General features: G+C 41.1%; 1 protein-coding gene across 1 annotated transcript in view; it reads right to left on the minus strand.

Moving 5' to 3' along the window:
- LOC115154008 (cadherin-18-like) overlaps positions 1–12890 on the minus strand; it is a 242751-nt gene that overhangs the window by 11364 nt on the left and 218497 nt on the right. Inside the window, exon 10 of the mRNA XM_029699766.1 lies at positions 9478–9595. Within this exon, the coding sequence (XP_029555626.1) occupies positions 9478–9595 (118 nt within the window). The remainder of the gene's footprint in view (positions 1–9477; positions 9596–12890) is intronic.

Raw genomic sequence — 12890 nt, forward strand, 5'->3', positions numbered from 1 at the left:
GAAATAGAAAATTCTTCTATTCCACAACTCTAACAATATATACATACATACTTCTTGTCTCTCTCAAGCTGGTAAATGTCTCTTTCTCTGTGTCTGTTAACTCTGTTTGTTGTTTACTTTTTTCCTGTTAATAGTTCATATCCGAGTCATTACAATAAACCACGAAATAAGCAGTTCACCTTGAACATCCATGAGGCCACTCTACTAATAAAGGGGAGACAGGAAGGAAAGAGATGAAATAAAAGGAGATATTCCAGTGGGGGTTGTGAGAGGCACTGGCTCCTCTCTCTTCACTGTGAAAACACTTCCTCCATACAGACGGCACTGTAGTGTAAAGTAGTAGCTACCAAACTAGTGTTCCTAGACCTCCACCACCTCACACTCTAATCTCTACTCCATCTGAATAATTATAATGATTGACAGTCGGAATGACAACACGTACTTCAAGCTTTATTAACTCAGACTCGCCGTATCACATTATCAGCAAGACAGGAGGGGGCGGAAGAGAGAGAGAGAGAAAGACAGAGAGTGAGAGCTGTAAGATAAAGAAAATAAAGAGAGAGTGATGTTTGGTATTCACAATCATAACTTGCATTTCTGAAGCCCAGATCCATGATAATATAGACCACATGAGAGCCTCCTGGTGTGCAGGGACAAATAAAAGGGTTCTACGTGGCACCCAAAAAGCTTCCCCCAAAGGGAAAAATGACAGAATGTCTATTGGTTCTAATATTTTAACAATCTGTATCATACAGTGGTGTAGGAGGAAATTCAGGCAGCTGGCAAAAGAGAATATGAGATTATTGTTTATTGCAATATATGTGTTTTGCATGTACACTGATGGATTAATTAATCAATTAATTGATCATATGCGACACAAAGATAAAAAAACATATCTAAAGTAATCCAATCTGTTAGGTGGATTTATTGCACCTATTACTGAAATGGTTGTTCCAGTTTAGATGCTTTAGGTAGTCTCATTAAATCATCCTTTTCAACCTGGTAGTCATTCTGAATGCAGATTTTGGGATTCACTCTGGCTGGATTCCAATGGAAATTAAACATCCTTTTGTCAACATAATGTCACTTGATGCTATTTTTGCTTTAGCTTACGCTGGTCACAAGTGACCAAAACACAGTGAAAGCTTGTCACCAGTGAAAACATAACGATCTGCCAGCATAACCAGCTAGACCAGGCCTGGGTAAAGGCCGGCCCGGGTGCCATATGCGGCGGCCCCAGACCTGATTCAATACGGTTTTGCAAATTAAAAGAAAATATGTGGATTTCCCTCAACTGCAAGATAAAGAATAGTTGGCTGATTTTGCCTTCACTGTGGACATCAATGGCCCTCAAGAATGAACTGAATTCCAAACTACAAGGGAAGGGCCTTTTTGCACATCAGATGTACAGCTTTGTCAAAGCTTTCAATGGAAAATGTATCCTCCTGACCCGTCAAGTAGAAGCCAACAATCTCACCCACCTTCCGACACTACTAGTCTGTTCCCTATCAGATGACTAGTGGGAGAAGTATACACCGCTGCTGCGTGCTTTGAACGGTGAGTTTTCTCGGCGTTTTGAGGATTTCAAAGTGTTGGAAAATGACATGCTGTTGGTTTCTTCTATTTTCACCTTCAATGTGGATAACGCTCCCACTGACCTGCAACTTGAGCTTATCAATCTTCAGTCTGATGCAGTGATTGGAGAACTATTCAAAACAATGTCACTGATGAGTTTCTATGCATCTCTCGATGAACAAAACTTTCCAAAGATTAGGAGTTATGCTCAGAAGATGTTTGTACTTTTTGGGTCAACATATGTATGTGAACAGACATTTTCAGTGATGAAATATAACAAGTCAAGGCACAGATCATCTCTTACTGACTCTCACCTCTCAGCAATCCTGTGCATAGCGATGTCAGAAACTATACCTGACTTTACTGCTCTAGTCAATAACCATCAGAGACTTCACTCCTCACACTGATTGAGCAGTTTAAATGTAATGTTGAGCTCTCTCTCTTTCTTGTATTTTTGTACAACCCATTAACAAGAGTTCTGTCCGTGGTGCTGAATGCACAATGTACTTTTCCCTCCTTGTAGTTCATTGAATGTTTAATACTGAAAATACCTACCAAAAGGAAAACATGGATGTGGTCTATTTCTGTGCATGTTAAAACAGTAAATTAAGTAGTATATCTGGACGTGATTTACAGTAGATATATCTGTCAACACAGTCATACACATGATATATAATCCTGTAATATGATTCTGGCCCCCGATTGGCAAAAATATAATCTAATGTGGCCCTTCATGGAAAATAATTGACCAGGCCTGAGCTAGACCATGCTGTTCAGACCAGCTTGACCAGCTAGACCATACTGGTCTGCACCTTAACCAGATAGATCATGCTGGTCAGACCAGCTTGGTTGTCTTACCAGAGGCGACTGTTCTATCCTACCGATACAGTGTATAACCTGCTAGCTGTATGTTATTCATGTCGTCGTTCAGCCACGACTCGTGAAACACAGTCGTGGCTTAACAGTTTTTAATGTCCCTGTAATAAAAACACAGTCGTGGCTGTATTACAGTTTTTAAATGTCCCGTTGGTAGGATATACATGCTTGTAGTTCGTCCACTTTATTATCCAGCGATTGTACATTGGCCAATAGTACGCTTGGCAAAGGCAGATTAGCCACTCGTCGCCGGATCCTCACAAGGCACCCCGATCTCCTTCCGCGAAACCTCTTTCTCTTTCTGCTGCAAATGACGGGGATGAGGGCCTGTTCGGGTGTCTGGAGTAAATCCCTTTCGTTTGACTCATTAAAGAAAAATGATTAGTCCATTTCAAGGTGAGTAATCGCTGTTCTGATGTCCAGAAGCTCTTTTCGATCACAAGAGACGGTAGCAGCAACATTATGTGCAAAATAAATTACAACTATCTACAACTATCAAAATAACACGGTTGGTTAAGACCCCATTAAACATCAGCCATCCCCCCTGGCGTCATTTTGACTAAAGGCAATATTCCCGCGTTAGCGGAGCCGCATTCATGGTGAAAGCTGCAGATGTCAGCTCAATAGGAAATTACCTTTCTTCAGAGATACAGATTGAATAGAGCCCTAAGTATTTCAGTGTCTAGCTGGCTCAGATAATGTTATGCCATGTTACGTCACTGGATGTTTTGTAATGCATGTTATAACACGTTTCATCAAATGCATCTGCCTCATGCAAATAGATGCTTTTTAATGTAGGCTTTTTGATATCAATGTTTTAGTGTCTTACCCAAGTTAACAAACCAAGCAAAGCAAGCACATTTTGGAGTTAAGAATTATCGTAAACACTGGATTCTTATAGTACTCTTTGGCACAAATACTCCAAAAGCTAAACCAGATAATCGTGTCTCAAATGTTAGATAGAAATAGAGCACCAACGGTAAATTGTTGTATGAATGATACATAAGCTAATTAAAATTCCCAAATATCAGTGGCTTGACAGCGTTGCTTTCTACCAAGCTGGTTAGCTTGGAATAACAAAAGGTCCTCTGTATGAAAGGCCTTCACAAATCTATTGATCTATTGAAATAACTGGGTTGTTTAGACAACATAGCCTTCTAGATAACTAACAGTAAAGAAAAGCAAATGTCACCGCAATGATGTGGCACAGAAAACTCAGATCATAGAGGGATGTAATGTTGAGTAATTGTAAATCACCATTGGGAAAGGCAATGTCTGTTTATCTTTTTTTTATGTAGATAATGTACCAAAATGTGGGATACACTGCACTACTTAACTAGCATTATTTGAGACGAGCCCCAGATTCCACAACTCACGATTGCATTGTGTGCATCAGCTGTTGTCTTACATACCTCTTTCCCATAGACATTGTTAATGAAACACTGCAACTAAATTACGCCATGGCTTTTTGATTTGAAATAATGAAATAATAACTACTCGTTCTGAGAAGAACAGAGAATAGCACACAATGGAATTCAGGTTTTATAATAGCTTTAGAGATTCAGCAAAGATGGGGTTGCAAGCAGACAGGAGAAATGGGCCTCTGAAGTATCCATAATGCCTTAAGGGCTGTTTTAAAACGCACAAACAGGCAGTCAGCTGAAACCAGAGACGACATAACACCCTTAACAATAGCACCATTCAGCACATATCACTTAGCCAGTGTGTTTTCTTTAACCTAGCTTTTATGGCTAAAAGTGTAAAAGTGTTTGCAGAAGCAATAACTCAATGATAGGGCATAGGATTTGTCCCAAATGGCACTCTATTCCTTCCCTAAATAGCACTCTATTCCTTATATAGTGCCCAATGGGCCCTGGTCAAAAGTAGTGCACTATAAAGTGAATAGGGTGCCATTTGGGATGCAAACCCAAGATGTTGTGTCTATGAGGACTATTTTGAACATAACAAGGAGAATGGGGGTGGAGAGAGGGATGAGGGAGGAGGTGTTGAGGGAGGGGGAGGAGGGGTTGTCTGTCTGAGGGCGTGTGAGGTATTTTCTTGTATTTCATGACAACAGATGGGAAGTATTCGGCGCTGGCAGACAGACATCCACTCCCAACCTCTGTAGTAGTGCAAGAGCCTGCTGTAAGAGGCAAGAGCTTACTCTACACGGGGGGAAAAAAGGATTCTTAAAAGGGTTCTTCCTCAGCTCTTAAGGTTCCTTGGAGAACTCTTGCCCGATAAAGAACCTTTGAGTTAATTGTGGGTTTCTTGACGTGGCATCTATGGTTATTCTGAACTCTGAAAGGTTCTTGAAATATATGGAAGCTTGCAGATACTATATGTCCCTTTCATAGCACACAGCAAATTAGCCAGTGTTAACTAGTGTATATTTTTGTGTTACTTTTCTTGTGTTGATTCAAGAGTAAAATTAAAACTATAAAGAGTTAAATTAGCACTCAGTGGTGCAACATACTCAGTGGTGCAACATACCCCGTGTTGGTGTTAATAACCAGCAATGAACCAAAACCATGCACATCATGGTCATATTTCCCAGCATGCTCTATTGCAGATATATTTTTTAAAATTGTTTGTTTCAATATCTGTGTTTTTGCATGTACATTAATTGGTTCATTAATATTGTTCTACTCAAATATAAATAACATACATTTTAGAACCCTATTTTTTATAAGAGTGTATTGTATTAGTATAATTTAATCAAATCAAGCCACAATAAGATATAGGCACATTTGATAAATCCTGAGAAGGAAATTCTTCAGAGATAGTCTGTGACTTGTGTGTACCTATCTAAAATTGGAAGAAGCATGATGTCAAGTTGGACGGACAATTCAAGGGCAAACCCAGTTGCATGCACACGATTGTGCATAAGTTTTTAGTTCACACACAAACACATTTCGACCACTGTTTTCAATTGTGTGCAACTGCAACCTGCAATTTGGAGGATTCCTGCACATGAGCATTCCTTCGAGCATCCCATTGGTTCCTACATGAACACCCCCCTCACCCACGAGCATCCCATTGGTTCCAACACGAATAAGAATATGTACATATAAATATATGGATCAGCGATGGCCGTGCGGCATAGGCAAGATGCAGTAGATGGTATAGAATACAGTACATACAAATGAGATGAGTAATTTAGGATATGTAGACATCATTAAAGTGCCGTTGTTTAAAGTGATTAGTGACACCTATATTAAATCCATTTGTTAAATGTATTAAAGTGGCCAGAGATTTGAGTCTGTAAGTTGGCAGCAGCCTCTCTATGTTAGTGATGGCTCTTTAACAGTCTGATGGCCTTGAGATAGAAGCTGTTATTCAGTCTCTCGGTCCCAGCTTTGATGCACCTGTACTGACCTCACCTTCTGGATAATAGCGGGGTGAACAGGCAGTGGCTCGGGTGGTTGTTGTCCTTGATGATCATTTTGACCTTCCTGTGACATCGGGTGGTGTAGGTGTCCTGGAGGCCAGGTAGTTTGCCCCCGGTGATGCGTTGTGCAGACCGCACTACCATCTGGAGAGCCTTGCAGTTGTGGGTGGAGCAGTTGCCGTACCAGGCGGTGATACAGCCCAACAGGATGCTCTCGATTGTGCATCTGTAAAAGTTTGTGAGTGTTTTAGGTGACAAGCCAAATGTCTTCAGCCTCCTGAGATTGAAGAGGTGCTGTTGCGCCTTCTTCACCACACTCTCTGTGTGGGTGGAACATTTCAGTTTGTCCGTGATATGTACTTCGTGGACCTTAAAACTTTCCAACTTCTCCACTACTGTCCTGTCGATGTGGATGGGGGGATGCTCCCACGATCATCTCCTTTGTTTTGTTGACGTTGAGTGAGTGGTTATTTTCCTGACACCACACTCTGAGGGCCCTCACCTCCTCCCTGTAGGCAGTCTTGTCGTTGTTGGTAATCAAGCCTATCACTGTAATGTTGTCTGCAAACTTGATGATTGAGTTGGAGGCGTGCTTGGCCACGCAGGTATGGGTGAACAGGGAGTACAGGAGAGGGCTGAGAACGCAACCTTGTGGGGCCCTAGTGTTGAGGATCAGCAGGATGGAGATGTTGTTTCCTACTCTCACCACCTGGGGGCGGCCCGTTAGAATGTCCAGGACCCGGTTGCACAGGGCGGGGTCAAGACCCAGGGTCTCGAGCTTAATGACGAGTTTGGAGGGTACTATGGTGTTAAATGCAGAGCTGTAGTCAATGAACAGCATTCTTACATAAGTATTCCTCTTATTCAGATGGGATAGGGCAGTGTGCAGTGTGATGGCAATTGCGTGGTCTGTGGACCTATTGGGGCGGTAAACAAATTGGAGTGGGTCTAGGGTATCAGTTAGGGTGGAGAGGATATGATTCTTGACTAGTCTCTCAAAGCACTTCATGATGACAGAAGTGAGTGCTACGGGGAGATAGTCATTTGGTTCAGTTACCTTAGATTTCTTGGGAACAGGAACAATGGTGGCTATCTTGAAGCATGTGGGCACAGCAGACTGGGATAGGGGTTGATTGAATATGTCCGTAAACACACCAGCCAGCTGGTCTGCGCATGCTCTGAGGACACGGCTAGGAATGCAGTCTGGGCCGGCAGCCTTGCGTGTGTTAAGACGTTTAAACGTTTTACTCACGTTGGCCATGGTGAAGGAGAACCCACAGGCTTTGGTAGCGGGCTGTGTCAGTGACACTGTATTGTCCTCAAAACGAGCAAAGTTGTTTAATTTGTCTGGGAGCAACACGTCGATGGCCGCTACGGGGCTGGTTTTCTTTTTGCAATCCGTGATTGACTGTAGACCCTGCCACATACGTCTCGTGTTTGAGCTGTTGAATTTCGACTCTACTTTGTCTCTATACTGACGCTTTGCTTGTTTGATTGCCTGCTGGAGGGAATAGCTACACTGTTTGTATTCTGTCATGTTTCCAGTCACCTTGCCATGATTAAAAGTGTTGGTTGGCGCTTTCAGTTTTGCGCGAATGCTGCCATCAATCCATGGTTTCTGGTTTGGGAAGGTTTTAATAGTCACCGTGGGTACAACATCTTGCTAATAAACTCACTCACTGAGTCAGCGTATACGTCAATGTTATTGTCTGAGGCTACCTAGAACACATTCCAGTCCACGTGATCGAAGAAATCTTGAAGCGTGAAATCCGATTGGTCAGACCAGCGCTGGATAGACCTGAGCATGGGCGTTTCCTGTTTTAGTTTCTGTCTATAGGCTGGGAGCAACAAAATTGAGTCATGGTCAGATTTGCCAAGGGGGGGAGGGCTTTGTATGCATCGTGGAAGTTAGAGTAGCAATGGTCCAGAATGCTACCAGCTCGTGTTGCGCCTTCAATATGCTGGTGGAATTTAGGAAGCCTTGTTCTCATTAGCTTTGTTAAAATCCCCAGCTACAATAAATGCAATCTCAGGATATATGGTTTCCAGTTTACATAGAGTCCAGTGAAATTCTTTCAGGGCCGTCGAGCTTTCTACTTGGGGGTTGATATACACGGCTGTGACTATAATCGAAGATTCTAGGTCAGGTGAACAAAAGGGCTTGAGTTGCTAGTGTTAGCAAACTGGCTATCTTACAAGTTAGGGACACAATGTGCTAGCTATAACTAGTACACGGTGTTGCTCCCGCCTGCTGTGTACCAGCCTAGCTAAGCTAGCACACAGAGTCCTTTGCTACCGCCTGATTAACACCTGCCCTCGCTGTCAGGAAACAGTGCATGACAGGCGAGGGCGAAGGACACTGTCTAACGGTGTACAGCTAGCTTCTTCTGTGGGGTTTATCGGCGGCTGGCATCCAACTTTATTGTGCATTAACAACACCTACTGTACTGGAGAGCCCTGCCTTCTGCTTGTCCTAGCTTAAAAATTGACGAATAGAAAATAAATAGGGGTTTCTGCAGATGCAGGAATGCCCACATAAAGGAACGCCCTGAATTGCTGGCCGTAATTGCACCCTTGTCACTTTTTTTTACCTCAACACTAAACACTCCAGACCAGTCAGTACTTTTGGTTGTTGACCTAACAACCTCCATGGAAGGTATAGGTTGAGAGGAAGTGAGGAGGGTCTGCAAGTGCCACTTGGATAAACACGGTAAATCCAGTCTCTGGGCTGGGTTTATAAAGGAAAGGTGGACAGAGGCTGATGGTACAGAGCTAAGGTAAGGGTCTGCATCCTATATGGCACCCTATTCCCTTTATGGTGAACTACTTTTGACCCAGGCCCATAGGGCTTTGGTTAACAGTAGTGCACTATATAGTAGAATAGGGTGCCATCTGGGACACATTCCTCGTCTCTGGTCTGTATTGGTGGTGTGGACCTAAGGTACTATAAAGGCTCAACAGCCTTATCTCCTATTATCGCATTGATTTTCTTTCGCTTTTTTCCCCTTCCTCTTTCTTCCTCAGGGATCCATCCAGAGATCTGTGAACTCTCATCTCCCAGGGCTACCTACCTATGGGGTCTATCGTCCGCAGAAGAGTGTAAAAGCCTCATGATTGCAACACAGAAACCAACCTGTGGGTCTTAGCTAGCTAAGATAAGTAGCCTATCTATCCCCCTGACACTCACCCTTGACTGCCAGTTGCCATGGTAACTATTCACTGCTCACTCGGCCTCTGCCTTGGTACACAATACAATAAGGCAAGTGGTAGAGCAGTACCACGAGAGAGGCACGGACTAAAGCAATGAGAGAGAGAGGCACGGACAAAAGCAAGTAATCTGTCTGACAACAACAACGGTCCCAAACATTCTATTCCAACACCTTTATGCACTCGAAAGTTTTGAGGAAATCACATAATATGAGCCCTCATTGAAATGTTGTTCCCTGAAATGTCAACAGTGCCTAACTGTGATGTGTTTGACAATCAAGATATGTATATTTACAAGTAGCAGGTATCTAAAGATATCTGGTATTGAGTGGTTGAATGTGAAACCTTGGGTGGAGGTTTCGCCAAAGGGCAGAGCTAGAGAAAACTCATAAGAAATGCACACAGACTATATTGAATGCAATAAATACCTTCATTGTCCTTGAGGGTGAAGTTGGGGTTGACAGGGATTCCGCTCAGCAAAGAGAAGGAGAATCGCTGGCCATTTGCAAAGTCATCCTTATCCACTGCAGCGATAGTCTGAATCACCTGTTGTTTATTAGGAAAAAACAACATCAATAGCTAACTAATAATGAGTCATGATCTGTCTTCATATTAAAAACAGTGCAAACCAAAATGTATGCACATTTTATGGTCGGCTGCTTACAAGATGTCTGATCTTAATTTGACCTTTATTGTCACATCAAAAATAATCCTGCAGTAACATGATTTGAACCTTTGTTCCATAATGTTGCCAAAAGTAGGCTACATGAAAAGTGCAATACTGTTAATATAACTGTGTTGGTGTGGGTTTTCAGTGAATTTATGTAAATCACACAGCAGTAAAGTGCAGTAAACTTCTCAGTAACAAAAGAGTGATCAAATTAAGATCCTACATCTGTACGTTCATGCTTAGCTAACAAGTGAACATCCAGAAGTCAGTCCTCGATACTCAAAATGATGTGAACCACAGTTTAAAACATTTGCAGCAGATTTATAATTAATAGTTTTGTTTAGTTATTCTGATCACATCCATCAGACATATCAATCTGACCTATGCATCATGCATAATCATCTACTTAACAAATACCCGTACTATGTCTAAAATGACACCTTTTGCATTACATTTGACCAGTCTATAGAGATCTGGTCAAAAGTAGTGTACTATATAGGGTATAGGGTGCCATTTCAGATGCCGCCCCTGTCTTATCAAAACACTTCTCTTTGGCAACCATCTGTTGTCCTCACGTACATTTCTTTATGTGATGGAAGCCGAATTGTTGAGGGCCTATAAATTCTCGAACGTCCTGCTCTAGCCTCCCAGCCAGTGGGAGTTAGCATCAAAGGCCTGACGGGTGCTCTCATAAATGACCCTTCTGCACTGTTGTCAGCTTGTTACCCTTAATTGGTAAGAGACTGAGAACCAGCCCAAGGAGAGGCACCCCAGGAGAAGGCTGACCCGACAGACACTGCCACTGTGGGTAATGTTTTGATGTATACAAATGTTTTGAGGTGCACAAAACTGCTACTGCTTTGACTGCCAACCTATTTAACTGCCGACATGTAAGGCATTCAGAAACTTACATTGGAATTAGAGGACAAGTGCTCCTCAGCTGCTTAAGAGCACTTATTAAAGGACAATCAGCAGTTGCTACATCCATTTTTAGGACTAAAATGAATGAATGATATGTACCCATTGATTCTTGAAGAATGTATAAATACCTCATGAGCTTAGTTCAACTGTCGTACCCCATCAGAATGTTTGTAAACAAAGTAAATGTAAACAAACACTATATATCCTCAACTATATTTTGATATCAAGGATGGTCAGTCCTTGCATCCATAGCTCTGTCTATGAATTTGAGTGTAGTTGAGTTGTTCCACAAAAAGAGTGCATTTTGTGTCCCTTTGATATTTTAAGTAGAAATGGAGCACCAATATAGAATTTGTAAAAGCCAAGTATGTATAGAAATGAAAGTGCCCTTTAATATAGACGACATGGAGAATTCAATAAATCGGATTTGTATATGAATAAAGACTAGCTAGTGCCAAAATTCAGCATTTTGAAATGTCCATGACTACCTTCTGTGCCCATTTTTAACTGCCTCCTACACCAACTCAGAAGCTAGGATATGCATATTATTAACACATTCGGATAGAAAACACTCTGAATTTTCTAAAACAGTTTGAATGGTGTCTGTAAGTATAACAAAACTCATATTGCAGGCAAAAACCTGAGAAAAATAGATTTAAAAAAATGAGAATTTTGTGGCTGTACTATTTAGTGTCATTGTTTTATAGATACCATAGTGAGAAAGGATTCAGTTCGCAACTCCTAAGGCTTCCACTAGATGTCAACGATCTTTATAAAGTTGTTTGACGCATCTGTGATGAATACAGACCGAATTAGAATGCTTACAAGTTGACACGTCATCACTTCATTTTTTGCGCCTGCGCATAAATCTGAGAAGAGTGTCTTTGTCATAATCGTTTATTCTAGACACTTGATAGGTTGTGTGAAAATATTACTGATGTTTACTGATGTTTCACGTTAAAAATGGACCAAAAGATTAATGCTAAACAACGTTTGACATGTTTAAACAAATGTAAATAGATTATTTACTAGGTTTTCTTTAGCTTTTCGGCGTGACTTTACACTGCCCACCTCATTTTGTGGGAGCCTACTGAACGCTAACTATTTGGACATAAATTATGAACTTTGTCAAAAGAAACCACATTTGTTCTGGACCTGGGATCGCTGGCAGCGCCTTCTGATGGAGATAATCAAAGGTAAGGGGATATTTAGAATGTTATTATCGATATTAGATGATGCTAATGCAAACTGTATAGCTTAGCTTAGCTTAGCATAGCTTATAGCTTAGCTTATGTTGTTAGCATAGTACCCAGTTTATAGCAACCATAATTGCTACCATTCGGTAGCAATTACGAGATGATAATATATTATTCTTTGAATGACAATATTATAATTTACCAATGTTTTCGAATAGTAATTCCGTGATTTGTAATGCTGGATTCACTGGGAGCATTCGAGCCGAAAAAAAATCTGAATTTCACCGCGACTGTAAATGCTGTTTTTGGATATAAATATGAACTTGATGGAACTAAAAATGCATGTATTGTATAACATAATGTCCTATGAGTGTCATCTGATGCAGATTGTCAAAGGTAAGTGCATAATTCTAGCTAGTTTTCTGTCTGTTGATGCCCTTCTTTGAATTGGCTAAACATTACACGCAGCTATTGTCAATGTACTCTCCTAACATAACCTAACTTTATGCATTCTCCGTAAAGCCTCTGAAAATTGGACAGCGTGGTTAGATTTAGGAGATATATCTTTCAAATGGAGGAAAATAGTTGATTATTTGATTATTTGAAATGATTACTCTTGCAGTTTTGAATTCCCCGCCATGGTCACATGACAATGAATCCCAATACCGGGATAAGATCCTGCCCCCTGGTCTCAACAGGTTTTAAGATGGGATTTTTTTTTTATGAAGTTGAATATCTGCTTTTTATGACAGAATGTTAAAATTAGGTGAAATATACTTAAAAACATTTTGTATAACAAGTTACACTTCTCAAAAGGCACCGAATGGTAAAATTACCCAGTTACATTTCTCCATCCCTCAGCTTTTTACAGAAAATTATTGTTATTGAGTACGGTTACATGCACACAATAATGCAATTATTCTAGATAGATATAATATAATAGTCTGATTAAAACGTTTACATGCTTTGCAAGAAGAACAAATTCCCTAATAATTCTGTTTACATGGACACATCTGAAATCAGGCTACCTGATGGCACTCTGATAAATGTACAA

Source organism: Salmo trutta, chromosome 2 (genome assembly GCF_901001165.1).
Source record: "Salmo trutta chromosome 2, fSalTru1.1, whole genome shotgun sequence".
NCBI lineage: Eukaryota > Metazoa > Chordata > Actinopteri > Salmoniformes > Salmonidae > Salmo > Salmo trutta.